Source organism: Nyctibius grandis, chromosome 3, assembly GCF_013368605.1.
Source record: "Nyctibius grandis isolate bNycGra1 chromosome 3, bNycGra1.pri, whole genome shotgun sequence".
NCBI classification, from domain to species: Eukaryota; Metazoa; Chordata; class Aves; order Nyctibiiformes; family Nyctibiidae; genus Nyctibius; species Nyctibius grandis.
In genome coordinates, this window is record NC_090660.1 from 48,658,037 (window position 1) to 48,685,433 (window position 27,397).

The following is a 27,397-nucleotide window of genomic DNA, read 5'->3' on the forward strand; positions in this document are numbered from 1 at the left end:
TTTCATAGACTTTTTTTTTTAAAGGCCATTTTCACAAAATACTGAGACACGAAGAAGGCTGAACCAGCCTTCTCAAACATAAAAGAGTGTACAGACAATACAAGGCTTAGGAGAAAGGTGGGGTTTTTTTCCAAAGATATGGTGCATGACCATATTCGTATCTCACAGCTCTGTCTGTAAGTTCTACATTAGGGCATATCTCTGTAGAAATTTGTAATTAGGATACTAGGAAACCGTTTTTAACATAGATGTAAATTCTGTAATTTAGAATACCAATATATTTTTTTATCCACAATCATTTTTTTCAAACAGGCTATTTTAAAGGAAAAAAAAATTCCATTCAACAAGTTTCATTTGACTTTTACTTATGGTTGAATACACATGAAATGTGCTTTCAATGCATAAAAATCACAGTGGATAGCAGCAAAGGACTTGGGGGAAATTAAGGAGAATTTGATCATTCACATTGTGATTAATCTGCACATTGATGAAAGATAGCTACTTCACACTTCTAAAAATAAACTTGAGATCATTCTTTCAAAAAAAAAAAAAGAAAAGAAAAGCCCCCCCAAATACACAAAAAACCCCAGAACATAAATCCAAATGCATTACTTTTCTTTTACACACAAAAATGAAATATTTTTATGGCAGCAAAAGATTTTGATAATAATGAAAGTCTGTAAACTGTAATTCAATCTCTTTTTGTTGTTGTCGTTCCCAAAGTGCAAGATGCAAGATTCCCATAAGCTTTCAGTAGTGCTTTTCCTGTAAATAATCCTTCATTTTGTTTGGCAAAGGCAGTTTCTGAATCAGGTCTATTCTGGTGTACTGACGTATTACAAAACGACACAGGTATTGTAAAGAACGCACCTGCATAAATCGAGATACTGGATTTGTCAATCTCACTGGGTAAGTTGCAGATCCAGGCAGTCGGGATCTCGAATAGCAGAAAGCTCCATTTTCAGAGTCCCTGATTGAATGTTCAATTAAGTCAACTATAGATGTATGTCCCTCCACATCTGGTTGTTCATAAAAGCTAAACCTACCATTCGAGTGTTCAATTCTAGTGTGAAGAGTTTTGCCATGGGAACGAAAACTCAAACTTAAAAGATAACGATCATCAGAACTATCTCGAACGAGAAACGAGCCATCAGGCACATTAGCTAATTTTCCCTCTGCCTCCCAACGTGTAATGGGGCCCCAGTACCATCCTTGTTTTGCAAGTTTTTTCAGTTCTTCTGTGAGACTTGTCACAACCATAGGACCACTGTTCTGTACAGAATCATAAACTCTTCCAACTCCAGGGGCAGTGTTAGGATCAAAATTCAAATGGCAGCGCATACTTTCAGCCATGTGGGCATCTGTGCCATTCAATGCATTGAAGTTCCTTTGGATTTGATTATTCTGCATTGGAGGTAGCAAAGGTGAGAGTGGAGGGACATCGTTGTGATTAACTCTTGGGCTTTGCAACATGACTCCTGTGGTACCAATCAACAAACCATTCACCGTTTGGTCCACAAAGATATCTGGTGCAACAACTACATCCTGATCTACTTGGCTCTCTTCTTCATGGAAAACATTTCCCCCCACTTGAGAAGAAACAGTTGAAACTTCCATGGGTGAGGAACTATCCAGACAGTAACTACGTGATCCTTCCAAAGGATACATTCCCTCATCTAAAGGCACAGTATACTGAATGTAGTCCTGAGGCATTAATCCAATAACTACAGGCACATGTTCATCAATATGAAGATGCAAGTCCCCGTTCTGAGATTCTGTATTTTTTAACGTATTGTTTTGTTCCTGGAACACGCTGTCTGACTGCAAGTCATGGAAGTCCTTTCGAACGCCATTCAGTGCTGGGCTTGGATTAGAGGAATGGACCAAGGCCTTGACTTTCACTTCCATTTTGATGCAAGTCTCTTCTGAATTTGTAGGTCGAAGAGGCCACGGAGTTGGACTGTAATGGTGATTACGGAGGGAAGTGGATCTCAGGGGTCTTTGAGCTCGCACATCTTTGAAAGTTATTGGAGCAGATGAGGAAGAAAAGGTGTCATCGTCTGCAGAGCTTACAGATGGTGTGCTGCCTTTGCCTTTCTGTTTTTGTTTTGCTGAAAGCCTCCTTTTTAACGTACCCATTAAGCTTTCACTTTTTGATCTATTTTTGCCTCCTTTTTCATCTTCACTATTGACTTCACAGCTAGCCAAATCTTTACCATAGCAGCTGCCAAACAAGGAGTCTTCTTTTCCAAATTCACTTAACGATGGCTGTTGAACCACTACAAAGTCACTTTCATCTTTACTTTTATTTAAGTTAAAGGACTTGCGAATTGTTTTGAGACTAATTTTCTTCATTATGACAAGTTACCAAGTCTGGCTGATCAGCAATGCTTGTGGTGATATAGCCCTAACACATGCAGAGAAGCTTCTGCTTCATTTATGTGTTTTATCCAGCCTCATTTAACTTCAAGAGCCATTTCCTGGAAACGAATAAAAAACAATTAACTTCACAAAAGAAATATTTTTTAAATTATCCATAAGGGTTTCCCCCTATCCAAACAAAACAGGAATTGCAGTACTTAACTAATGGGCATCAAATAAAAGTAAATATAGAGAGCTGACCTGGAAACTAATCAGGCTCAAAAGATGAATCTGCCACATCTGCCTTGGAGATTTCCACAACTTTTTTCTGCTTTCAGCATGCTATTTTTTAAATACACACACACACTACATCATACTCATAGGCACATATATTTAATGCATACATATAAAAATTTCAAGCACCGAAACACCCCTCTCTTTCAGAAGGCTCCTAAAAATTTACCACAAAAATAACTGTAGAAGATAAAACTATAGAAGATACTCTATCCAACAGGATTCCTACATACAGGTTAAACTGTGATTAGTCCTAAAAACAAGGTCTTACAAGGTCATACTTTCTTTACACAGAAAAGTTGAGTAATATTCAAATAGTTACATAATTACAGGAAAACTAACTCTAGTGAAAAAATGAGAGACATAACAGCAAAGTAATACCTGTTTAGAGCAAGTCATAGAAGTGCCCTCCTGAACTTCTATGAAAGAAAAGTTGATTTCCAAACTCTGTTTTACGCATAGAAGAGGTCAAATCACAGGCTCTCCTTGCCTAGTACTATTAGATCGTTTCTTCCTTCAGTACTTCTGCCAAGACTAAGCGGACACATCTACTCAAGTCCCAGTCAACTGCTCCTACCTGGCATCTTCCAGACTCATGTACCCACCCCCTCCATAAATTTGACTTTTTGGCTTGGGTGTTTTTTGTTTGATGTTTGGGGATTTTGTTTTTGATTTTTTTTCAATGTTAGTTAGACCTTCCAAAGGAAGCAGCTCTGCAGAGAGGGGAAGAACAAAAGAGAAAGAGAAGAGAGGGAAGTTGCTGCTGCCACAGAAGTAGGTACTACTGTTAGTAGTAGCCATTATTCGACCTACCTCCAACTACGTGCAATGTCAGCAGTGGAAACTGCAGCAGCAAGCCTGGCTCCAGGCTAAGCATGGCAAGATGGAGGAGTCTAAGAATCTTTCAAGAAATCTTCCAGGCTTGGGGGACTGAGGGGAAAGTAAAACAGCCCTTACGTACGCACTTCCCATTTTTGTCCCATGGTATCACAATACAAGCAACTGAGAAAAATAGCGCAATAAACTGAAATAAGTTTTATCAACTAAACAATACAATTTTCTTAAATAACCATTCAAAAATTGCATAAAGCCATGTAAGGAGAATGATTACTATAATCAAAAAGCAGTCCATTGACTATTACTCTTGTCCAGCCCAACTTTTGTGGTCCTCAAGTGCACAATGGCTAAAGGATCATATCCAAAGCAAACTAAAAGACAGTGCAAGGCATCTAAGGATTCTGAACTTCAAAATACCTCGAAAAATTTTAACTAAAGCCCTGCTGCTGGGGGGTTGAACACTGTTCTCATAAACACTAGAAGAAATAAAGCTTGATTTACTTGGATTTGTACCCTAGTCCTATATTCAAATTCACTACGCTATCTGCACCACCTTACCTCGAAGACTTGTTCTGTCTTTGCCATAACCTCCGACATTTCCCAAGTCCACCTGTAGAGTAGCTTCAGCTCTTCCCATTTCCTTTTCTTAACTACCAAACTAAACAACACTTTCCTTTCCTTTCTCTCTATGGGGAGAAACTAAAAGGTTTCTCTTCTGCCTGTAAGCTGATTTACTTGCCATCAGCAAAGAACAAACATGCCCAAAAATCTTGCTTCCTAAACAAACAAATGACTAAGAACCATCTCTTGCTATAAATGAGTATTAAAACCTTAAAAACCAAGACCAGTACTTTATTAGAAGTTCACTGCTTATTTCACTTAAGCAAACTGAAGATGATACTGAGATATGCCTATGTATTTTCAAAGGTTAAGACACTACTTATATTTTCCTTTTCTTATGACAGATAATTTCATGTTTTAAAATAGTGATGTTTAATATGAGCTCCATATGTTTGGAATAATTGGGAAATATGGAAGTATGGAAAACAAACATAAGCAGAATACATTTAGTGGGTTTTATACGCCTGAAATTTGGTGTATCAGAATAACTGACAAAGTACAGTAATTAAGAAAAAGCTACAGATACAGATAAAGGGAGAGTTACATGTCAATTAAAAGTAGACTTGAAATGCCTTGTTGACCTTTTATTCCTAAACCATTTGGATTGTGCCATCTTACCAATTTACAGTACTCTTTTCATCGTATGTAACTAAATGAACCTACAAAATGAAAAATGTAACTGCAGGATTCTATGCTGCTCCTAAACTGACAGAGTGTTCATTTGATAAATTTAACTGCGTCTTTCTGTATGCAGTACCAGAAGCCTGGGAACCCTCACATAAGCCCCACTTGTGAAATCCAGTGTTTTCCAACTGCTTCTGACTGACATCCACAAGCTGATACTACTTCAGCTTTACCAGATACATTCCCACATCCTTGTGGGAAGTGTATCATACTGTTTGCAACTCCTAACCCTAAAAAAAAAGCAAGCATGAAACAAAGTAAAATCTGCCTTCTAAGATAGGAAGAAAATAAAAGAACATTACCACACTGCTGACTGGGGAGAGAAGATGTACAGAGCCCCAAACTGTCTGATTCACCAATTTTTTTTACTGCTGTGTTTCAAAAGAATTAGTTACCTAAAATTTGGCTGAAGGAACAACATTTCTTCAGCTTCTCCATAACTAAAACACTAAACAAGTCACTTGAAAGAACAGATTTTTATCACGTACTAGTCTTCCTATATCAAAATGTGTTTTTTTACAAGTGAAAATGCAATATCTACAAATAATCTCAACAGATAAATCTCTATGGCTGCACACCGAGAAGTCAAAAGTTTTTACTTTGAAAGTGACTATTGAGCCTGCTTGAGCAGTGTTTTATATGTCAGCCTACCTTAGTAGCCAATATCTTTATCAAGCAAAATGTATGATTGTCCAAATGGATGACTCATTACTTGTATCACTGTAACATTTCACATAAAGAAATAATAAAGGTTTGAGGCTCAAATATAAACCACATAAACAACATGCATATATCCAGAAGACTAGCTAATTCATCCAGGAAAAGACGATAAAAATCTAGTGAATGACGGTCCAGGTCAAAGCTCTCCAAAGTAAACAACATACCTACAGATGAAAGCAAGCCTCAGACATGTCTTCCATATGAGGACCACCCTACTTTATGACATCTCTTACACATATTTTATCCAAGACAGAAGAAAGAAAATATACTCTGAAATCAAATACCCTAATTGATCCAGATACTTTGTAAGTACGTGCAAAGAAAGAAGAGTATCAGTAATTCTGCATTGCATATTAATGTGTTCAGAAGTGCTGTATTAACAGCCCTCAACATATGATACACTCATACACTTGCAAATGTAGAATTTTCCACTGTCTACATCTAGAAGAGCTGAAGCAGAAGAGCCCAGCATGCACCCCTTCCTGGAACACATTCAAGTGAGCTATGCAACTTCTTCACAACCCTCACCACTGCAACAGCTTCACTAGTATTTTGTACTAATTATGGCATCACTGAAGTCTCCCACTGATGTGCTCTTCCAGTGCCATCTGCCGTACAGTGAATTTAGACAGCCTAACTAGAGATACCTTTAGAAATTCTTCTGGCAGGTATTTGCAACTATAAACACACTCTGAACTATGCCAACGAACTCCCAAAGCCTGATGGCTATGTACACAGAAATAACTGAAACACACAGATTGAAAATGGGAGATTAATCACACCCACAAAGAGAATGAGATGTTAACACACAGAATAATGAGGCAGAATGAAATCCTGGCTTACGAACTTTCATCACAAATTCTGCATTTTGGAATCTTTAAAATTATGCAGGTCGACAAAACACAGGCCTCTGGACAAAAACTACCAGATTACTACCCACCAAACACCATTGTCCCCTTTGTACTTACAAAAATAACCAAAACTAAATTTGCACACCTCATTTTGAAGAGGAACAATGCACATTCATCACATACAAATATGAAATTATTAGTGAAGAGAATTAAAGCTGAAACTTTACTTTACAGGCTGCTTCTCAGAAATCTGAAGAGCAGGTCATGCGATCATTTATTATTATTATGGTGGCCAGCACTGATTTATGAAAAATTATGAAAGCTTAAAAAACCAATAAATCCATTTGTGCAAATCTGCTTTGAATATTCAACACTTTCAGTTTGATGCTACAAAATGGTTTCAGCGGACTATAATCACACAGCTACCACAATGCAGTGTTTGCAAAAGTACACCAACAAAAAGTTTGGTTGATTGGCCTTTATTATTTATCTGGCCTTTATTCATTTCTTATCTTTTTCACACTTTTAGGTTAGGTGCAGTCATTTCCCGAGACAAATACTATACACAATGCTACCAGAATACACTACTACAGAAGTAAAACAGCATTAACTTCTAAGAGTCAAGACAGAAACCGTCATACTGGAAACAGCAAAATACAACCCATGGCTGAACAAAGAACTGTCTTTAAAAAGTTAAATAAAAATATCATCACAAAAATGGCTTGGAGCTATTAATCAATGCTGCTTCAGATAACTTAGACTTTCCTAAAGTAAATGTTAATCTGCTCATTTATTTCCATAAAGTGAAACAGTGGAGCATTGAACTTGGTTTTTTTGAACCCACAGCTGCATTATTCCTGAAAAGTCTGGCTGTCCATTAGAAATATATAATCTTTACTCTTATACTGAATCATAGTAAGACATCATTTACGACTTCAATTTATTGTATTTTTAACACAATTATTTATATTAAAAATAACTAAAAATACCTTGAAAGTGAAAAAGGTTTCTGCATTCCTGGGGCATGACAAGCACCGGATTTTCATTATAGTCAGCTAATGAAGCCTAGCCCAATTGTCTGCAGAAGCATGAGGTGTAGTTCCCCTGCTGCCCCCAAACTCTTGCTGAAATATATTCATGCGTTACTTGGAAGGGTGTTTCAAAAACAGCATCTTAAGAGACACAGATTTCAAGTGCTGTATTTTGGAAATTCCTGAGTGTCTAAATTTATCCCAGAGTTCCTAAATCCATTTATGTAAATTACTAAGTTGTTCTCCATACCTGTTCCCATTGATTTTACTTCAATAATGAAGTCATTTCTTCAAGCCAGCAACAGAAAATATTGACTCAAGGTACTTCCTGCCATGTACTTGTAGTTTCAGTCTATATGAGCACAGGAACTGCACATAAAATATTCATTAAGTAAAGAGAGATTAAATATCTGTTTCAAACATCATCAGTTTCTGATAGAACATATACATTACATGGCAGCTTTCAGCTTTCTCACTATACACACCATTAGCATACTGAAGATGGCGAGGTGTTTCCCTTCCCTGAGCTTCAAGTAAATTCCTACATTGTATGACTCTTTAGTACAAACAGTCTTTAAATGAAGGAATCTAAATTCCATTGCATACTCTTACATCTTGAAAGCAACAAAAAAAGGTAGATGGTTTTAGTAGTGGCTTGCTTGCTAATGGATGAACACTGTTTTAATATAAGATTGCAAATTTTATAAAAGTCCATCCTCTCCTGCGTAACTGTTTTTCTAGTGAGTGTGGAGAAGCTCAGATGCACACCTTCATGCAAAATTGGAACAAGGTAAAAAACAGATGAGAACCTTATCTAACAGATTAGATTATTAGATTATTACACAGATTACAATTTAAAACCAACAAACTAAAAAAAAACCCAACAGTAAGTCATGTCATTTCTCCTATTTTTTCCCTCTTTTTACAAAACTTAAAATGAAAACAGTCCATAGGCACTCATGTTCTAACAACACATGGAGTAACCCAAATCACTATTAGTAACCTTAGCAGAGAATAAGCAAGGTATGCCCTTGGCAGTAAGTAGAAAAGTGGGGTAAAATAATAATGAAAACTTGAAAAAAACAGATTTTTCTTCACCACCATTAATGGAATTAACTGTACGCAAAACCAGGAACAGAACCATTGCAGAAGTCTTAATACCTTGACCGCATGTCTCTAGCCTGCTGTTGAAAAAGGATATCCCTTAACATCTGTATTTCCCTGAAGTTTTTGTTTCTTTATTTTTTTTTTCTTTTTTTTCTTTAAACAATACTTAATCCATGGCTGCTTGCAGTAAGTCCTGTTCTTCTTTCCCATATTTGGTTGCAGGACAGAATATTTCTATCTGATTGGTAGTTTTCCTCTGGGGAGTAACTGAAGAGCGTTAAATGGCATCTCTGTATTACAGTTCATTTGTGTATATGCCTTGTAACTACAATAATCTCATCACTACAATAGCAAAAACCTACACTGACAGTCCTCACCCAAGGTTACATCTCCCTTATACAAGGATGGCTGATTGGGATGCATGTCTGCTCCCAAACTACCACAGACACACTAACCTGGTATATTAAACTGAAATCAGCACCCATTGATATCAGCTGGCATCAGCTCAATAACACACACAGCATCATGATACCAGTGTTGCTGTTGGAATAGGAAGCTCTGGGGGAGCTGGCTGGATGACAGCCAGAACAGTAACCACTTCAGCCACTGCTGCTACATCTCTAACCAGCTGGGAACCAACACCCAAACAGGGAACAAAGCAGACTGTACTTTTTATACATTTACTAACACACTGGCACAGGTATCACCTTTCATCACTTTCTTTTAAACAGACATCTGATAACGAAGTATTCTGCTCAGAAAATTTTTCTAGCATGCTGAAAAACTACAGGGAAAAAGCAAGCCATAACTTGGCTCTAAGACCCTGACGAACTAACAGCGATGGGAAAACAAGCAACCAAAAATAATCCAGCAGATCAATATATGCCACATCACTAAAAAGGTGAAACATTTTTGATGAATCAAATGAGAGAAGTCACTAAAGAAACCTGATGTGTGTAGTCCATTTGCATGTGTTTCACTGCAGGACATTACATCCACAGAGCTCAAATAAATCTTTGTTCTTCTTTTTCACACAGCTGTGCAGAAGCAGACGAAGAATGAGAATAACGCTCAGTCAGGCTCAGTTTTCATTTCTTGCTATTTTACAAGACTCCAGCAGCCAGCCTTGCAGCAGGCTGTCTGTCAGCAAAAATTAAGTTTAGCTTCATAAACAAAAGTTAGATTTACTGGGAGATGATGTATAAGAATTCCTTTCCAAGTAAGGGTTCATCACACTTCTCCATCCTGACAGAAGATCTGTACACCAAAATGTTTCTCCTCAGTTGCAAGGAACAGTGGTACCCTCAGCATGATAACAAGGAGGATTTTATGCTTACCTAAGATATTTATGCAATCCTCCTAAACCATAATACAGTTATGTTAGGAGTCCAAGAAAAACTGCAAGACTTCAATGCTTTGCAAACGAACTTCTCATTTAGCAATAAGGATCAACATCATGTTCCATAAAAAGGAATAATTTTTAAAACAATTCTGCTTTAAGATTTTTGTGAAGTTACCTGTAGAAACCAGTATACAATTTACAATAATAAACTGCCTTTGGCAAGGAACAGATTCTGTGCGTACTTATTTGAGAACAATAAAAGAGTGATTGAAATGAATACAGTGAAAATGGAAGGAAGAATGGCAAAGACAATCAGTAGAAACAAAAAAAAAATGCATTTTTTTTTGCTTCTTTTTATAGAGAAGTACACACAAATGTCTAAATCCTGGAACATGTGTTGAAAAGAACATAGCCCATCTAACTGTATGGATGCAGGCACCAAAGCCCAATTCTAAATGTAGCTCGTTTCTGAATCCCAATGCATTTCAGAACATAATTTTAGAAATGCTGTCCATTCGTTTAAAGTATACGCCAGAAAGACAGAAATAATAAACCAAACCATTCTCTTAAAGTGATTTTGTGGTCAGCAATAATCTATTATTTTAATGTTAATGACTAAACAGCGTAATTGTGAGAAACAGTTTTCCATCCCTTCCCAAAAAAGGAAAGAAAACACTTAGCAGACATTCAACAGCTGAATATTATCACTTCATATTGACTTGCATTGATGTTGGTTTCACTTTCAAAGTTTATGTCGGGCTACTTCAGACTAGTATTTCTACAGCAAGCAGAGAAACACTGTCCCTGCGTGCAACATCCAAAACATGAACAAAGCCAGCTGAAAAGGGCCTGACAGATATTTTCATGAGGAGACATAAAACAGGTACCATGAATGATCTTTCCTACAGTACTATCAGAACAGACATTCAGTTTCTCAGGTCAAACCTCTGCCATCAATCAACCCCGCAGTATATGGGGCACATACCGAACGGGCAATACAGAAAACACCCACTCGGTTAACACATGTACGTGCTTGTCTGCATCCAGGAATACAAAGCTAGAAAAGAAAGGAAGACACTGTGAGACGAAGGAGGAAAATATAGGAAAAGTGACAGAAATAGTAGCCTCGTACCATATTTCTGCTGAAAATTATAAAGGTTTACACAGGATCACCACATACTTCACTATATTGCTTGCTGGTATAAACACTTATTTTTAATGTTGCCATTCTCCCTAAATTATGAGCTGTTAATGTTATAATCATCATATTTTCTTCTGCCTGTCCAATTCATCTGATGTGAAAATGAAAAGAGAGGAAGTAGCATTTACACACTGTAGCACCAAGCAAGAAATATGACTGAAAATAATAATTATGCACTCCTTAAGGTGCAACGTGGGATACTCTCTTCTTTAGAAGCAGAAATGAAAAACCAAAACACCACATCAGGAGAGCTATAAAGTCACATTAATACAAAAATCAAAGTTAAACATGTTTTATTTTAAATACCTCACTAGCCACACTATCTGGCTAACAGGTGCTTTCGTAACACGTATTTGTAAAACTGTTATCTTGACCAGCAAGTTGTAAATTGCTCACCTTCCCACTTCCATTTATGCTTATCTGACAGACAACCAGAAACTTATGTAATTGGCCTTTGTTCCTACAAATAACATTCACCTGGAATCAAAGATATGCAAAACAGGGAAAAAAAATCTGCAGAGATTACTTCAAGGTAGTACAATTACTTTAAAAATGTCCAGAGAAGAAAAAAAAAAAACACCTTTGTAAAAACACCTCAAAAACCTATTGAGCACATGCTTATTCAAGCGATAATCCAAATTTAGTCATCCAATCTATTCCACTAGTAAAAAAAGAAAATATGTTTAAACTCTAAAAGATAAGTTTATTCCATACAGATTTGTCCAACACGTATACAAGCCGAAACAAAAGCAGCTGAAACAAGTTTTTAAAAGAGAGACAGGTTTGAAAATTCACTCTAGAGAAAAAAAAAAAATTTGCTTTTCCACCGTATCAAGCACGTTCATGTTCTACAACTGGAGGACCTGTGCTTGAAGACAGACTCATTTTCCTATTTTTCAGCTTCTCTAGAAGGTCTGCACAAATGGCAACACACTGCGGTCTTACACGGCTCTTGTACCTACCATTCTGCCTTGGATCTCACAACTGATCATGGCTGGACCTGAAGCTTCAAATTAACCCTCTGCTAGGTTAGTTTCTGATTGGGGCTGAATTACCCTTTAAATTCACGTGATCAGGTAGGATCTCTGAGTTCTTTGCAGCTATCACCCCCATCACCTCTACCATGCCACTTTCAATGACAATAAAAGCTTTCTTTCATTAGAAGATAACACTCTATCCTCTCAATTTAAGGTAAGATGCAGCAATTCCTTACAACGCAGTTAACCCTCTATATAAATGGAAGGATTAAGTGGACCCATTCATGGTCTGAGGGGAAAGAGAGCACAGTGCCTTGATTCAAGAGGAATAAAAGTGAAAAGATCTTTCCACAGCAGAGAAATCTCCAAGCATGTTGAGGAGGAAGAAGCAGTTAGTAAGGACATTCCTCAGAATCACGGAAATGAAGTGACTGGCCTCTGGTTTGGGACTCTATTCACTAAATTATCAGAGAGAAACACAATGTATTTGCTACACGGACGCCACAAAGATCCCACCATTCTCCTCCAGACCATACAAAGAGGTTTAAAGTCAATACTGCATAATACTTGCCTTGTATCAAGGCATTCAGTTGCCATATAATTCAAAGATTTAGTAAGTTTCAAACCTACAGAGACTCCTGCTTCCATGGCTTTGCTTTAAATCAGTTTAATTTCTAATGGTGGAAAATTCTGACAGATTACAAACACCAACAACTGGTATTATCCTCCTTCCCCAGGTGTACAACATGAAAGAATCTCATTTTTGTGAAACTCACATAGACTTCATTCATTTTTTTATTAGACTGTGACATTTTTCCAAAGTAATAACCACTTGTTTTACCACAAATGCACACCATCGACACAAACGTAACACATGCATAATATAAAAGTATATGTACTCAATCGGTATAAGACATTGAAAGAGAAATAGATGTTCAGTGAAATACAAAGTACCTGGGATGAAAAGGCATTGGCTACATTTAAATAATAATTACAGACTTTCAGTTAATCAAGGACTCTCCAATCCTTGAAGTAATAACAACTAGATAAAATACTGTAATATACTATCTCATATAAAGTTCAGGCTACTACTCAAGAAACTGACTTCTGCAATCACTTCTCAAAAGTTCAGACTTGAACTTGCATTCAAAGACTATAGTTTGTTTTAGCATTACTTCCTATAGAAACAAAGCTCGACCAAGCAAAGCTCTTTCTGTCTGTATGCCCTGCAGCCCCTTCAGGGCTGCCCAACGAAGTTTTATCAAATAAGCAGACAGGCAGTGCCTCAACTGAGGGAGCAGCCATAGCAAAAATTCATATACTCTTACATATAAAAAAGTCCAAGGCATGGACATTTCTAAATACAGGAAAAGCTTTCGCTGGAGTTCAAAAGTATCTCCAAAACCAAGGAGGAAAGTGGCATGGAACAACTCCATTCCTCACCAAGACAAATGTTTCACAAAACTGTTTCACTGTAACAGAAAAAATGTTTACCCCCAACTGCCAAGATACCATCTATGCTGATTAGAAGCAAAAGCTGTTTCTTACTGTGATTGGTTTTTAATTTCTGATCAGCAGCTAAAAAGAGAAAGGCTTAGGTGATACTTTTGATATCACTGTAGTAAAAAAATCACTAGCGATAAATATTAAAAATTAAAATCATTTTCTATGTATCATATTAATTCAAAATTTGAGAGTCCTTATTCCCAAAGAGATAAGTAAGTTCCACTAGCAATTTTACTTTCTTGAAAATTTAAAATATAATCACTAAAATAATCATAGACAACTTATATCGGTGAGTAAACCCTTTGTGTTTTCCGTCTGGAACAACACTATACTGAGAAAAATCATTTTATATCCTTTATCTGAACTATTTGTATAGGAAACAGTAGATAATTTCATTAGGTTCAAAGTTCGAGAACTCAAAAGTTGAGAAAAGCCAGAAGGGCTGCCCAAGCAATTCTCTTCTTTCTTGCCTCACATACAGGACAAAAATGTTTACATTAATTCTACTCTCCACCACCATTTAAAATGTATGGTCCCATCATTTACTTACAGTACACTAATTAAACGCCAAAATCCAGAGCTCACGGACAGAATTATTGGCTTCACCAAGGAAATTTTTGCTGTGTCTATGTCTGACACTTTGTTAATACACAGGCATTCAATGCTCTATTCAATGCTTCATGAGCCAGAACACCAAGTCCTCAATTTCCCCTATTTTAGATGGACTCATAAGCTGAATAATATGCACCATCAGGCCAAATTAAGGTCATTTAATTCTGAAACCTGAATTCTGAATTTTCATAGTGTGGAGTGATGGGGGGGGGATGACTTGCTCGAGTTCTGAGTAAATACCTACTTAAATCTGAAATCTCCCCCATCTCTCCATGTAAGTATAAGATGGCAACAGAACTAAATGAGTATGACTCCAGTAGTTGACACCAACAGCAAATTGTCAGCCACTGAAGGAGATCAGTTGAAGCTTGTGGGCCCTTTCAGGGGTTTGCTGACAATGGAGGAATAAGCCAAAAACAAGACCTTGGGTTTCATCATCCTGTGGAGACATACCCAACCTTTCAGGAGACCTTCTATCACTGTCCCCTATTTGGTCATGATTCAACTTCCTGACTTTCTTTAAAACTTTACAATTCAGCAGATATTTTACAAAGACTTTTCAGCCCAACTGCTTTGTTTATAAAAGCAGTAAGCAAGTGAATCACCCATCTTATCAAAGTACAAAGAAGTATCAGGTAGCTAAATGATGAGCAGAAGATCCATCAGTGGTATATATCTAAAGGAGTTTAAAAGACACAAGGAAAACAAACAAACAAACAAAGAGCAAGATACTAAGATACAGACAAGGGGAATTAAAAAAAACACAAACCCCCCCGCTCCCCCCAAAAAAAAACACAACCCTTCAAGGTTAGCTCTAAAACCATTAGTGAAAACGCAACCTGCAAAGAAAGTAAATTCAGACTAACAATAGGCCAACAATATTTCCGCCCAAGACTTTAAGCTTTATATTACACAAAACCCTTAGCCTGCTGAAACTGGCGTATCCAGCAAGGCATAGAATATTCCCATGAGCCCAGAGACTGGTGGTGAATGGGGCAAAGTCCAACTGGCGGCCGGGTCACTAGCAGTGTTACCCAGGGCTCAGTCTGGGGCCGGTGCTGTTCAATATCTTATAGATGATCTAGATATAGGGATTGAGTGCACCCTCAGTAAAATGACACCAAGCTGGGTGGGAGTGTCGATCTGCTGGAGGGTAGGAAGGCCCTACAGAGGGATCTGGACAGGTTAGATAGATGGGCCAAGACCAACGGCATGAGGTTCAACAAGAACAAGTGCCGAGTCTTACACTTCAGCCACAACAACCCCATCCAGCGCTACAGGCTGGGGGAAGAGTGGTTAGAAAGCGGCCCGGCAGAAAGAGACCTGGGCATGCTGATCGACAGCCGGCTAAACATGAGCCAGCAGTGTGCCCAGGTGGCCAAGAAGGCCAATGGCATCCTGGCCTCTATTAGGAATGGTGTAGCCAGCCGGTCTAGGGAAGTGATCGTCCCTCTGTACTAGGCACTGGTGAGGCCGCACCTTGAATACTGTGTCCAGTTCTGGGCCCCGCACTTCAAGAAAGATGTTGAGGTGTTGGAGCAAGTCCAGAGGAGGGTGACCAAGCTGGTGAAGGGTCTGGAGGGTCTGACCTATGAGGAATGGCTGAGGGAGCTGGGGTTGTTTAGCCTGGAGAAGAGGAGGCTCAGAGGTGACCTTATTGCAGTCTACAGCTACCTGAAGGGGAGTTGTAGTGAAGTGGAAGTCGGCCTCTTCTCCCGGGCAACTAGCGATAGGACAAGAGGGTACAGCCTCAAGCTTCGCCAGGGGAGGTTCAGGTTGGACATTAGGAAGAATTTCTTTTCAGAAAGGGTCATTAGACATTGGAATGGGCTGCCCAGGGAGGTGGTGGAGTCACCATCTCTGGATGTGTTTAAGAAAAGACTGGACATGGCACTTAGTGCCATGGTCTAGTTGACAGGGTGGTGTCAGGGCAACGGTTGGACTCAATGATCCCTGAGGTCTCTTCCAACCTGGTTGATTCTGTGATTCTGTGATTCTGACAACCACTACCACGTTCTGCTTGCGATACAACAGATCTGAGGCTGATGGCCTGCTTTCTGAAAATACAATTCAAAGCAAAGTACATTTTGACAAACTGCAAAGGTCAGAACTACAACCAGTCTTACCTAAAACAGAGATAAAACATCCGATTTTTGTCAAAGTTCAGATTTTTTTTTCAGTACCTAAGCATAAGCAACTCCTCCAAAAATTAACAGGAGTTGCAAGTACTCAGAGCATACTAGGAGAGTCAGGTTCCTTAAGATTCCTCAGACATGAGGACCTTATACTCAAAATGTTGTTCATCAAAAACCTTCTCCCCTTCACATACACAGAGCTGCTTAATCTAGCAAGTACCAAAATTTCAGAGGGATTTTTTTTTTTAGTTAAAAACTCCTCAGTAGCCCTTAGCCTTATTTTTGCACAAAAAGCAGAAGTACTTAGTGTTAGCAGAACAGTATCAATGCCTCATGGCTACGCCTTCACCTACCTCCTTAGGCATGTTCTAAAACTGTCCATCATCACCTCACAGAACCATGCTGAATAAAATACTGTGGCAACCACCTCTTTTTCTGGACATCGTGAGAAGTGAATGAACAATCATAGTATCCCTCTGCATCACGGAAGGAGCTTGCACTGAGGGAAATCAAGCTACATGTTCTAGTAACTTGGATAGTGATCCTAGCCATTGTGGAAGGGAAATTCTCACTATTCTTGATCAAGATACCCTGCTGTACAAGAAACAGTTTCAGATGCAGGATGAATTAGGCCAGAAAGTCAGTCCCAGGTTTTCCCTCTCCAAGGCAGTTGCTTACTTCACTAGGATGAGAAAACACACCATCTCTAGCCCTTTCTTTTTCAGCTCTGTTTATCTTCTGTAGAACGGCTTTAAAAAAAAGAATAGAAAACTTTTCATACTAGAGCAGCCAAAAGGCTGGTGTTCAGGGCAGTCATCATACAGAACGGGTAGAAGTGTAGAATTAACTCGGCTATCTTACATTCTGAATGAGGGCTATAGCTACCGAGCTGTTACATCCTGTATTTTACATCACTGGGAAATGCAGCCTGTACTGCTTGCAGTCTGTTGAACCTGTATGTGCAAATGACAAGGGAATGTTTAGCTACATACTTTTATATTCAATTTCATATTGCATTGCAGATAAATTTTGTCCACCACGTAGATGCCAGGCCCAGTGTCCACCTATTACCTACTACCCAAATAAGTAATAGTGACAACAATATACTACACTCATACACACTTGGGAATCCATTTTAAAGGCAAACGAGCATTTAATACATCAAGGGCAAGAACTCACTCTTCCATAGTTACATTCGTATTTCATTTCTATTCTGGAACACCTATGCTATTTAACGAGATGCAATTCAACTGAGATTAATATTGGTTTGGTCAAGGCTCTGATAGTAATTAATAGAAAGGAAAACTTAATCCAAGGCAAAAAGTTTGCATAAATAATGTTATCAGAAAAGTGTTATTAATAATTTCTTTCCAAGTGAATATACTTCTCTCTCACTGTTAGTAGGAAAGCTTTATCCATACATAATAGTTAACAAACAGATTCGTAATTCCATCTTCACCGTGCCTTTAAGCACCTACAGTTTAAGCCTCAAAGAACCACCTCAGCCAGAAAAATCAATGTGTTCCACAATGCAATCTTGTTGGATATATGCAAATCATAACATTAGCAATAAGTATTCTAAAAGGAGGTTTAAATAACATTTGCATTTTTTGAAACCAAAGTCCAGTTTTTTTTTCTGAAATAAAAAATCAAAACTTAAGTGACTTAGTACCTTTTACTGATGAAGAAAGCATACCATATCCCTTTACTACTACATAAAACGATTTCATTTTTAAAGAGACAAAGTAATAAACACTGAAAGAGTATTTCAAACAGTAGCAGTCAAAAGGTAGTACAACTCAGAAGCAACTTAATCCACAAAGTTAAAAAAATCACTTTAATCCAATTTTCTGAAAAAACTAATGTGAAGTGATTCATTAGGCTGGATTTATTTGGTATATTCTGAAGTGAGAAAAAAAAATCACTTCTGAGGGATACAAGACAGAATTTAAACTGCCTTTCAACAATTAATCTGAAAATAAATCCTAGTATTCATTTTGTTTGAAAAGTTTATTCCCCCATTATTTGTACTTAAATAAGTGCTTATCATAAAACTACCAGCTTTGATAATATTTGATAAGTACACAAGCTCCCTATTGCCTGTGTCTTCATTTGTAAGTACTCCAATCATTATTTTAAGCTCCTCTAAATATAATCAAATTTGGAGGGGCTGGCAGGGTGGGAGGCACACGAGGGTAGAGGTCTCACTCACTCTTCCAAAACTCTAAGCACTAAAAGACAGATTATTTTAACAGAGCTACGCACATGTTCACCTTGATGAATAGATACCTAAGTAAAACAATAATACAATATTTAAAACTTCACTATGGATTCTGAAATCAGTTTCAGAATCTTCAGAATCAGAAAATGTGTTTCAAGCAAGACAGCTACAGAAGGGTCACGTACTATCGGGTTTCTTAGGAGCACAGCACGCAAAAACAAGACTGAAGGCGGCTCATAATTCCGTTCTCTTTTCCACTACTATGACTCCAAATTATTTTTATTGCAATCTTTATTTCAATATATTCTACTTCCAGTATCTCCAGCATTTTGTTTCCTCCCTTGGACTCCACATGATTCATAAGCCAGCCTGTCAACTGCTAAACAAAGTTAAGACAGTTTTAAAGCTTTCTGACGGGATAAATCCTTAAGAACGAGACATTTAAAAACAATCCTTCTAAACTGTCATGATTCTTTCATGTGAATATTCCTCACTTAAAGAAAGTTGGTGCCTGTATCAAAACACGTACAGGAAGATTAGGTTAGGATCACTGTCAATCTCAAATCCAACCAATTTTATACATGGAATGTCAAATAGTATCGGCTACTAAAGATCGGTCTTTCGTGGTCAGTGAACAGATCCAATAAATGAAACAAAAAGCAGGGTTTACTTTACAGACAAGCCAGTACAAAACAAAACAACAACAACAACCAAAAAAAAAAAAACCAACAAAAAACCCCCAGAAAAAAAAGAAAGGGGGAAAAAAAAAAAAGAGAGGACTTCCTTCTTTTTGTTTAAAGATTGGGGGATCTTCAGTCAGGTGGAAGCCCAAGAGGAAAGCTTCTTCCTCACAGAGTACCTCTTGTAATTAAGCAGCTGCCCCTGGAACGCACTCCAGCAGCAGACCCTGGATCAGTCGAGCAGAAGTCGAGAAGTCGCACCCGACGTGCACCCGCCGGTCCTCCACACAGATGGCCTGGCTGCTCCTCCAAGTTCCTAGGACCCACTGCCAACAGTAACCCAAGCTCTGTGTTTGGGAAAATGAGAATGTAAAACACCTCTTATTTAAAATATTTCCCTTCCATTTTCACTGGCAGGGAGGCCCCAATAAGACAAAGAGTAAACTAATTACCTTCTTTATGGTTTAGAGCCTATCCATATATGGGAAACAGGAGACAGCGCTGTGCTCAAAGTACTATCAAATACAGAGGGTAAACACACCTGTACAGAGACTATTATCTCCCTCTAATCTCACAGAATTACTTTACCATTTTGTTTCCCTTAAAACAGGAGGTGAAACATTAAATAGGTTTTCTAAACTGACAGTCATTTTAAAGTCCAGGAGGTGATTTTAAGAAGGCACATACATTAATACTGAACAACTAGCACACTGACCAGAATGGGAACAGAATTCTGACTGTATGGGGCAAAGCTGCTTGTCCATCTTTTTATGAAGTCCTGATTTGTCAGAATAAAACCTTTTTACAGGACTACACCAGTTCTGACAAAGCTGACTCTACATGCAAATTTTCTGATTTGGGGTCAAAACCAGAGAGACTCTTAATTATTCATGATTAAGAACAGGAACTTTTTTTTCCCCACCTACACTCTAATCACCTGCAGACAGAAACATCTCACTACCCCAACCAGCACATCTGACAGAGAATATTTTAGTTAAAGTTTTCAGACAGACACTGTTTTGTCCTGATACACACTGGAAGGCTTTCAGGCTTATTTTTTATTTGGTGGTGAGGGTTGGTTTTTTTTAAATAATGTTCAACAAAAGCAGAAATTAATTTTCCACGCAGTGCTAAACAATCTGATATCGCTAATATTCAGACCCAGCCCAGCAAAGATTAATTAACTGTGAGAAGGCATTTAAATCAGTGGGATTGCTCATTGTATATTATGTTTAGCTTGCACATGAAGAACTGGGGTGTTACACTGAGCAACTTCACATCGGTGTATAAATTCTCACATGCAGGATCAAAGATAAAGTTTTCACATATGAAGTAATATGCTGTATGAGATTTACACAAACTCAAAGCCCTTATGATAGCTATCTTCAGAGCAAGGTCAAATTTCTGCAGAGCCAGGAGTATAGAAGCCCTGCTGCAAAAGCTAGCTAAGCTTTAAAGTTCAAGTATGAAAAAAAAAAAAAAAGACACACGTACATTCACAGACTCTGTTTTTTCTCCTCTTCTGACATTTAAACTTACACACACTATAAATAAAATGAAAAAATGTATTAGTCTAATTTTAAAATTAGAGACATGCTTTTCAACACTGATACACAGAATTTCTGTTCCTGTTTTCCATGTCAAAGAGCATTTAAAACACCGCAGATTCCAAAAAGCACTTGTTTCTGTAATATACAGGCCATCTTGAGTCAGTACTGGTGACCATCACTGGATTAGACTGCAAATAAGACCAGTGCATTGGTCAGTATAGACTCTCTCTTATCCCTTCAGTAAGGAACTGTGGACTATTTACATTTACATGTAAGTATTTTCCCAAGTAGCTAGATTTTTGGCACAAAATCATGCCAAAGGCCTATGGCTAATCATTTATTACTTCTTAATATTAGTTACTACTAATCAATAGCTCTCTTCCTTTCAAAAGCCAAGAAAAGGAGAAAAGTCTATGTTTCAGAGAGCATTGGATCAGCATTGGTTTTGCCTCAGTTTTCCACTGAAGAAGGAACAGGGAGGGGAAGAAAAAAAAAAAAAAAAGCCACCAGGCACCTACCTTACACAGACCCAGACTTAAGATCTCACCATAACCTAGAGACTCCTATCTCTGAATGTACAAACCAACTATTCTGGAGTCAGTCTCCTCGGGCTGACCAAAATTCCAGCCTGGAAAACTTCCCCGGTGCAGGCTTCACCCAAACCAGTACGCCTGCACAAGCAGCTTCTGTTCAGTGAATCTGGTGAGAATTCCTCACTCGCCCTGTTCCCACCAGTTCCTGAAAGAAGAGAGTTGTCCTGAAAAGCTGCCTACCCTGTTTTTGGAGTACAGCTTCCACAAATCTCATCCTAGAAGGCACACTTTCTATCATCAAAAACCTTTGCCCTGATGTCACTCATCTTCATTTCTCTATTTCAATTATTAAACCTCCTAATCTGATACCTGACTACCAACCAAAAGGGATTCCAAGGGTATTAAAACCCATTACTGATGCCAAAAACAGTCAACATTATAGCTTGTAACTGCTGAGTCTTGTAGCACTTACTGAGGTGAAGTCAGGGGAGACAGGATTCCCTAAATCAGAAGGAACAAAAAAGAAAGCAAGCTTGACCACTGTATTAGAGACATCTTTGGATCAAACAAACATGCTTTGGAAACGTTTGGAGTAGCCTACTAATTTGTTCTTGACCTATTTGAGGAATGCAGACTGCTTTAGAGAAGGAAAAACAATCACCTACTCAAGACTCCTACAAACTGCTGTTTTAGCACATTTACTAGAGAACGTCAAAGTTAATTAAGAATAAAACTACTCGAGAAAAACAGAGATCACACGCTGTAAAATCAAGCCTGACTAGAGCCTCATTTCTAACAATTTTGCCATCAAGAATAGCACTCTATGCATTAAGTAATATGGAATCCTTCAGGAACAATACCAAAGGTATTAAGTCTGCAATCTCAAATCCTAAAATTAATCAATTTATCTGCTAGCTGCATTCACCATATTAATTTGAGACCATCAAAACCTTACACAAGTCCTCTTACAGATCAGTATATACCATGCACGTTAAATAACACAAATAAAGTTGCTCATTATACATTGCACTGGGAAACAAAGAAAAATACCACATATCCATATGATTTACCTAACAATAATGCATTTTCATTACTTTTTAACTAGCGACCACTTAATGAACTCTGCAAAAAAACACTAACAGCTACTATTTAGACCTTCACTGCCAGAGAAAATGGCTCAAGTCCAAAACTGTTTTACAGCAGTTTACAGCAAAATTATTTGGTGTTTTAACAAAAAACCCACATACTTTACAAACCTGAGATTTTTTAAAACTGCCAACCTACTGCACTTGGCAGATTACAAAAGAAAAGAATGTTTCACAGAAGACAGCAAGCCTCTCATGCTCTATGTGCCCTATATATACACAACAGGAAGCAATGTTTGGAGAGCAGCACCTGGACAGAAATGCCTATATACGGCTTCCTTAGGTTGGGGTTACCTGCAAGCGAGGAGATTTTTTTCATATTCCTTCCACGGAGTTTTGAAGTCAGAGGCAGAACAAGTTAGCCAATGTATCTGCATCCATGTTAAACAAAGACAGACATATATTTAAGTTGCATAGTTTTATTGGTGATGTAGCAACCAAGGAACAATTTTTTAGGTAACATGTGGCTTACATCCTTGTCATAAATGAAGCCAACTGAGTTTGTTAGAGTCCACAGTGTTATGTTAATGGTTAAGGACATAGAAAAGGACCAATAATTTCCAGAGTATTTTATCTTAATATTTTCCAGAAGAAAACTGAATGACAGATAGTAATTATTTTTTTTAAATAAAAATATCTAAAGATAGGTCCTTAAATCCACCTTACGGACTCTAACGAATAGCAGTCAGATTTGCAAAGCCATACACCTCAAAACTTGCTGAAATTATCTGGAGTTGCAGATGGTTATTGTTTGCATGCCTGTACAGGACAAAATCAGGAGTCAGAAGACCACGAAAACTAATACAAGAAAAAATTTGGAGCAACTTTCATTCAAGTGAGCTTAAGAAATCAGAGCGCTGAATTTCTAACACTTTGAACTGAAAGTTTTAATTCTCACAATAAGCAGACTAAGTCAGAATCTGCATCATGTTGCCTTTTTAAATTCAGCTGGTGTAGACTCTAGCAAAGTTTGTATAACCTTCTTTATATTTTTGATTAGACACACTTTACATAAGACTCAGCTTTCCATTTTTATCCAAGGCAATAATTCAAGGCCAGCTTGTGTTGGTTTTGGTTTTAACCACCAGGAGAGGCTGAAGTAGGTGACACGTTTTTGTTTCAATACCTTAAGATCATTCAGCAACAGTGTGAAAAAACCCTACTGCAACAAAAACCCCGAAGCTACAAGTTTTTAAATGTTTGTTTCAAAACTAATGTATTTTTAACACAGAAATTTATCCAACTTACATAGTACAAGGTTTTAACTCAGAAATTAATTATTTCTAGTGTAAAAAAGCAAAAATAACAATAAAAGAAGTGATCTCCTATGTGTCATGAATCTTTATCCTCTGATGTATCAGAAGCATATTTGAGTGGTATGAAGCTGCTTTTTAAACATGGACAATAAGTATTCCATTGCAAGCACAATTTTCCTGTTTTCTAAAAAATACTCCTGTATATAACTTGCCATTTGAAATTGTCAAGGAAATTTTTCAGGACTTTTTTTTTTTTTAACAGATACTTCCTTGTCCACTACTACCACAAATTTATTGGGAGGCATGGGGACAGAGGCTGTAAGAACTTGGGAGCTTTGCATCAAGTACACCTATTGTCTTCTTAAGACTGCAATGTATTTCCAGAAAAATAAGTGTACACTAAAATGGAATGAAATTAAGATTTTGGCACAAACATAAGGATAAGGAACATTACCAGATATTGTTATTTCTCTTAAAAAAAAATAAAAAAAGAGGAAACTCAAAGTTCTGTACTTCTTTTCAGTATAATACTTTACACTACAAACTATGCAGTTAAGTTGCACAGGTAATCTCTACTCTGCTTTTCAAACCCAATCGTATCCAATTCATACTCAATACATTTTAGCATTTGCATTCCTAAATTAGATTGCATTTACTTTTATACTACTTGTATCTTATTTTCCTCCTTGGAGCACCACAACCACTTGAGCTACCCCCTGTAATTTGTTACTAGCACTCATTAAAGCACTATCAACAAAATGCTGAGACACCAGCAGAGAACAGTCTCCTTTCTATCTAATTTATGTTATCACTCACCTCCCTACAACACATCGAACTACCCAAACACTACCAAAATAGTGCTGCGTAGGCCCAGGAGGGCAGTAAAGCAAGAGCAAATAAGGCACATGAGTAAGGGATTACCCTGGACTGTGGCCTGTTTTGCCAGCAACAGTGTAGCAAATACGCAGTGAACTCAAGGCAATGCTACTAGATGAAGTCTTTCAAATGTTTATGTTCAAGTTACTGTATGACTACAGAAGATTTCATAAGAAACAGCAGAAAGAATTAACTTGTTTCTAAGAAGAACTCAATGAAAAATTCACTCTCTCCCCCCACTACACTGCACAATGGAGAGTCTAGATGTGTCTACTTGCAGAACAATGCAGACCAGTTATCATTTCTTCAAACTGTCCCTCTCTTAAGAGTAACCCAAGGTGTTTGACTGACCTACTCCACAATCTAGGATCAAAGAAATTAACAGCATAGTATAACTTAATATACATCTTTTTTAGATTTCAGTATGTCAGGTTCTCAGGAAGTTTAGGATCATCCATCATGTCTCCTGAATCCACACGAACACTTTGATGCTGCAGATAGGCAGTGTGATGAAGAGACACTCACAAAAGCTCTGGAAGCACCACAGTGCTTCTTCCTTACTACTCCATAGCCTTGCAGCCTCCCACGGAGTTAGCAAATGCAGGTATCTCCATATAACACTACACTGTGACCATTCATTCTTTTAAGTATGAAGGCTTAATTTAATTGAATTTTCACTTTTTTTTAAAAAAAACTACTTAAATCTCAAAACTCAGGATGTATGCTTAATCAAGCGTGTATTCCCTACAACAGGTGTAAAAAGCTTAGTCCCAAACACAATACAAGCCACAAAACCAAGAAGTATATAATAGGAGGTGAAGACTCCTTTCAAGTACTGTTTAACACTTCATGAAAATAAGCATTTTGAAAAAGCTGAAATTTGCCTTTCACAAGTTACACAGAAAACTGTGAGCTATGGTTACTGTCTTACTGCAGAAGACTCCAAAAACACCTACACATTCTCCAGTGGTTTAAAGTCTTCCAGCCAAGCTAAGTAATTTATTTTAAAACTACACTGAAGCTTCCATATTTTCTACAATCCAAGGATGTGTTTATTAACATGAAAAAAATAGTGCTATTTTTTCCACACAGAGCAGAAATGCAGATGCATTAGTCCTCAAGCACTTGTGCAGACAGCAGCTCTCTAAGACAGAAGGCCTGCAGCAGGCACTTTTTAACTACCAGTGTATTAAGGCTGGACATGGCGTAAACATTCCTGGCAGGTAGGAAAGAGTGGTTGGAACCTAATGGTGAAAGGGCACAAGAATTTAGTAACTGCAAGAGAAGCTTTCCCTGGCTGAAGTGTATTCTACGACCAACCTCTTTAACAGAGTAACCTACTCCACACACAAAAAAATTGTGTTCCAAACTAAGATGATTTTGAAAACATAAGAAGACAAAGAATAAAGGACACAGAAAGACACAGCCAAAGCACCTCACATCACAGAAGCATCATCTGTACCTCTTAAAACCTCACTGTTTTGGACAGGCTTTTTTCCTTAGGCAAACGAGTATGGGCCAGGACCAGTTGTTTTCGGAGAGAAGTGGCACCATTAGGGAAACAGAATGTAAGAAGCAGCTTGAAGAACAACGGAAGCCAGTAAAGTTTGGGGGTTTGGTGTTGTTTTTTTGTTAAAGTCAAGTATTTAAGTGCCGCCTGTCACAGAAAGCAGTCTTTCTCTCGCTCACCCCTGCTCGCCCCTTCGAGAGCCCTTGGCGCACCCTCAACCTCACAACAACGCGACACCCCGGCGCCATGGGGCTCCTCCGCCGCCCAAGCCCCCGCAGAGACAGCCCAAACCGCCACCTACGGCCACCCGCCCCACTGGAGACGGGGACCCCCCCAAGCCCAAAACCGAAGGCGGGTTTCAGGGCGGGGTGGGGGGAAATCAGCCTAATTCAGCCGCCCCCGATAATGGCACCGGTAGGAGCAGGGTGCATTGAAGCAACAGCCCAGGGGAGAAGGGGAGGCCGGCGGGCCCCACCGCCGTGGCCGGTGGGGGCTAGAGGCCGGCTCCGGCTCCCTCCTGTCACGGCGGGGGCTGGGCAGCGGCCTCGGCGGCCCGGACCCGGCGCTGCTCCCCGCCTGCCCGCCCGCCTTGCAGGCCGCGCCGCGGCTCCAGTGCCTCCGCAGGGCCTGGCGCCGCCGCAGGCTTGGGGAGCCGAGCAAAACAAAGGGAGAGGAGGCCAGGGCCAGGGCCGCAGCTCGGCAGGAGGGCGGCGGGGAATCCGCGAACCGCGGCCGTCCTCATCCCCGGCTCTCGTGCCGCCCCCCAAGGCCACCCGGGGGAAGAAGGGAGGGAGATGGGCCGCGGCGCACACCGTTGCCCCGGGGGACGCTCACCCAGCAGAGGCCGCGGTGTCCCGCTCCCGGCGCGGGCCTCTCCCGGGACACCTCGCGGCGCGGCCCGGCCTGCGCCGGCATCCAGGCTCGGCGGCGAGCAGCCTCCCGGGGCGGCGGAGCCGGACTCACCGAGCAGGAGGAGAGGGAGGAGCTGGGGCGCTGCTGTTGCTCTTGCGGGGCCCGGCCCAGCTTCGGCCCCGGCTCCCTCCTTCGCCGTGCCACCACCTCCCTGTTCCTGGCGCCGCCGCCGCCGCTTCCTCCGCCTCCTCTGCCCCCACCCCTCCGTCCTCCGAGGGGCGCACCGGGGCGGCGAGCCGGTGATGGCCGCCACTTGCCGCAGGCACGGCTACGGCTGCGGCGCCCGCGCACAGCCCAGCGTGGGCAGCAGGGCCCGGGACACCCCTGCTCCGTCCCTCCGCCTTCCTGGTTGCCCCGGCCGCCCACCACCAGCCCTCTGCGGCGCGCCTGCCCGACAGCAGCAGGCCGGGCCAGGGCGGCCGGACCCCTTCCCCT

At 39.4% G+C, this 27,397-nt stretch overlaps 1 protein-coding gene across 1 annotated transcript; it reads right to left on the reverse strand.

Annotated features, from left to right (window-relative positions):
* Window positions 1-344: 344 nt before the first annotated feature.
* On the reverse strand, window positions 345-27,260 carry SOCS6 (suppressor of cytokine signaling 6). Its single transcript, XM_068397124.1, has 2 exons — window positions 26,885-27,260; window positions 345-2,480 (listed from the first exon to the last, which is right to left on the reverse strand). The coding sequence occupies exon 2, from the start codon at window positions 2,353-2,355 to the stop codon at window positions 751-753; it is 1,605 nt and encodes a 534-aa protein (XP_068253225.1). The 5' UTR covers window positions 2,356-2,480; window positions 26,885-27,260; the 3' UTR covers window positions 345-750.
* Between the last annotated feature and the right edge of the window lie 137 nt (window positions 27,261-27,397).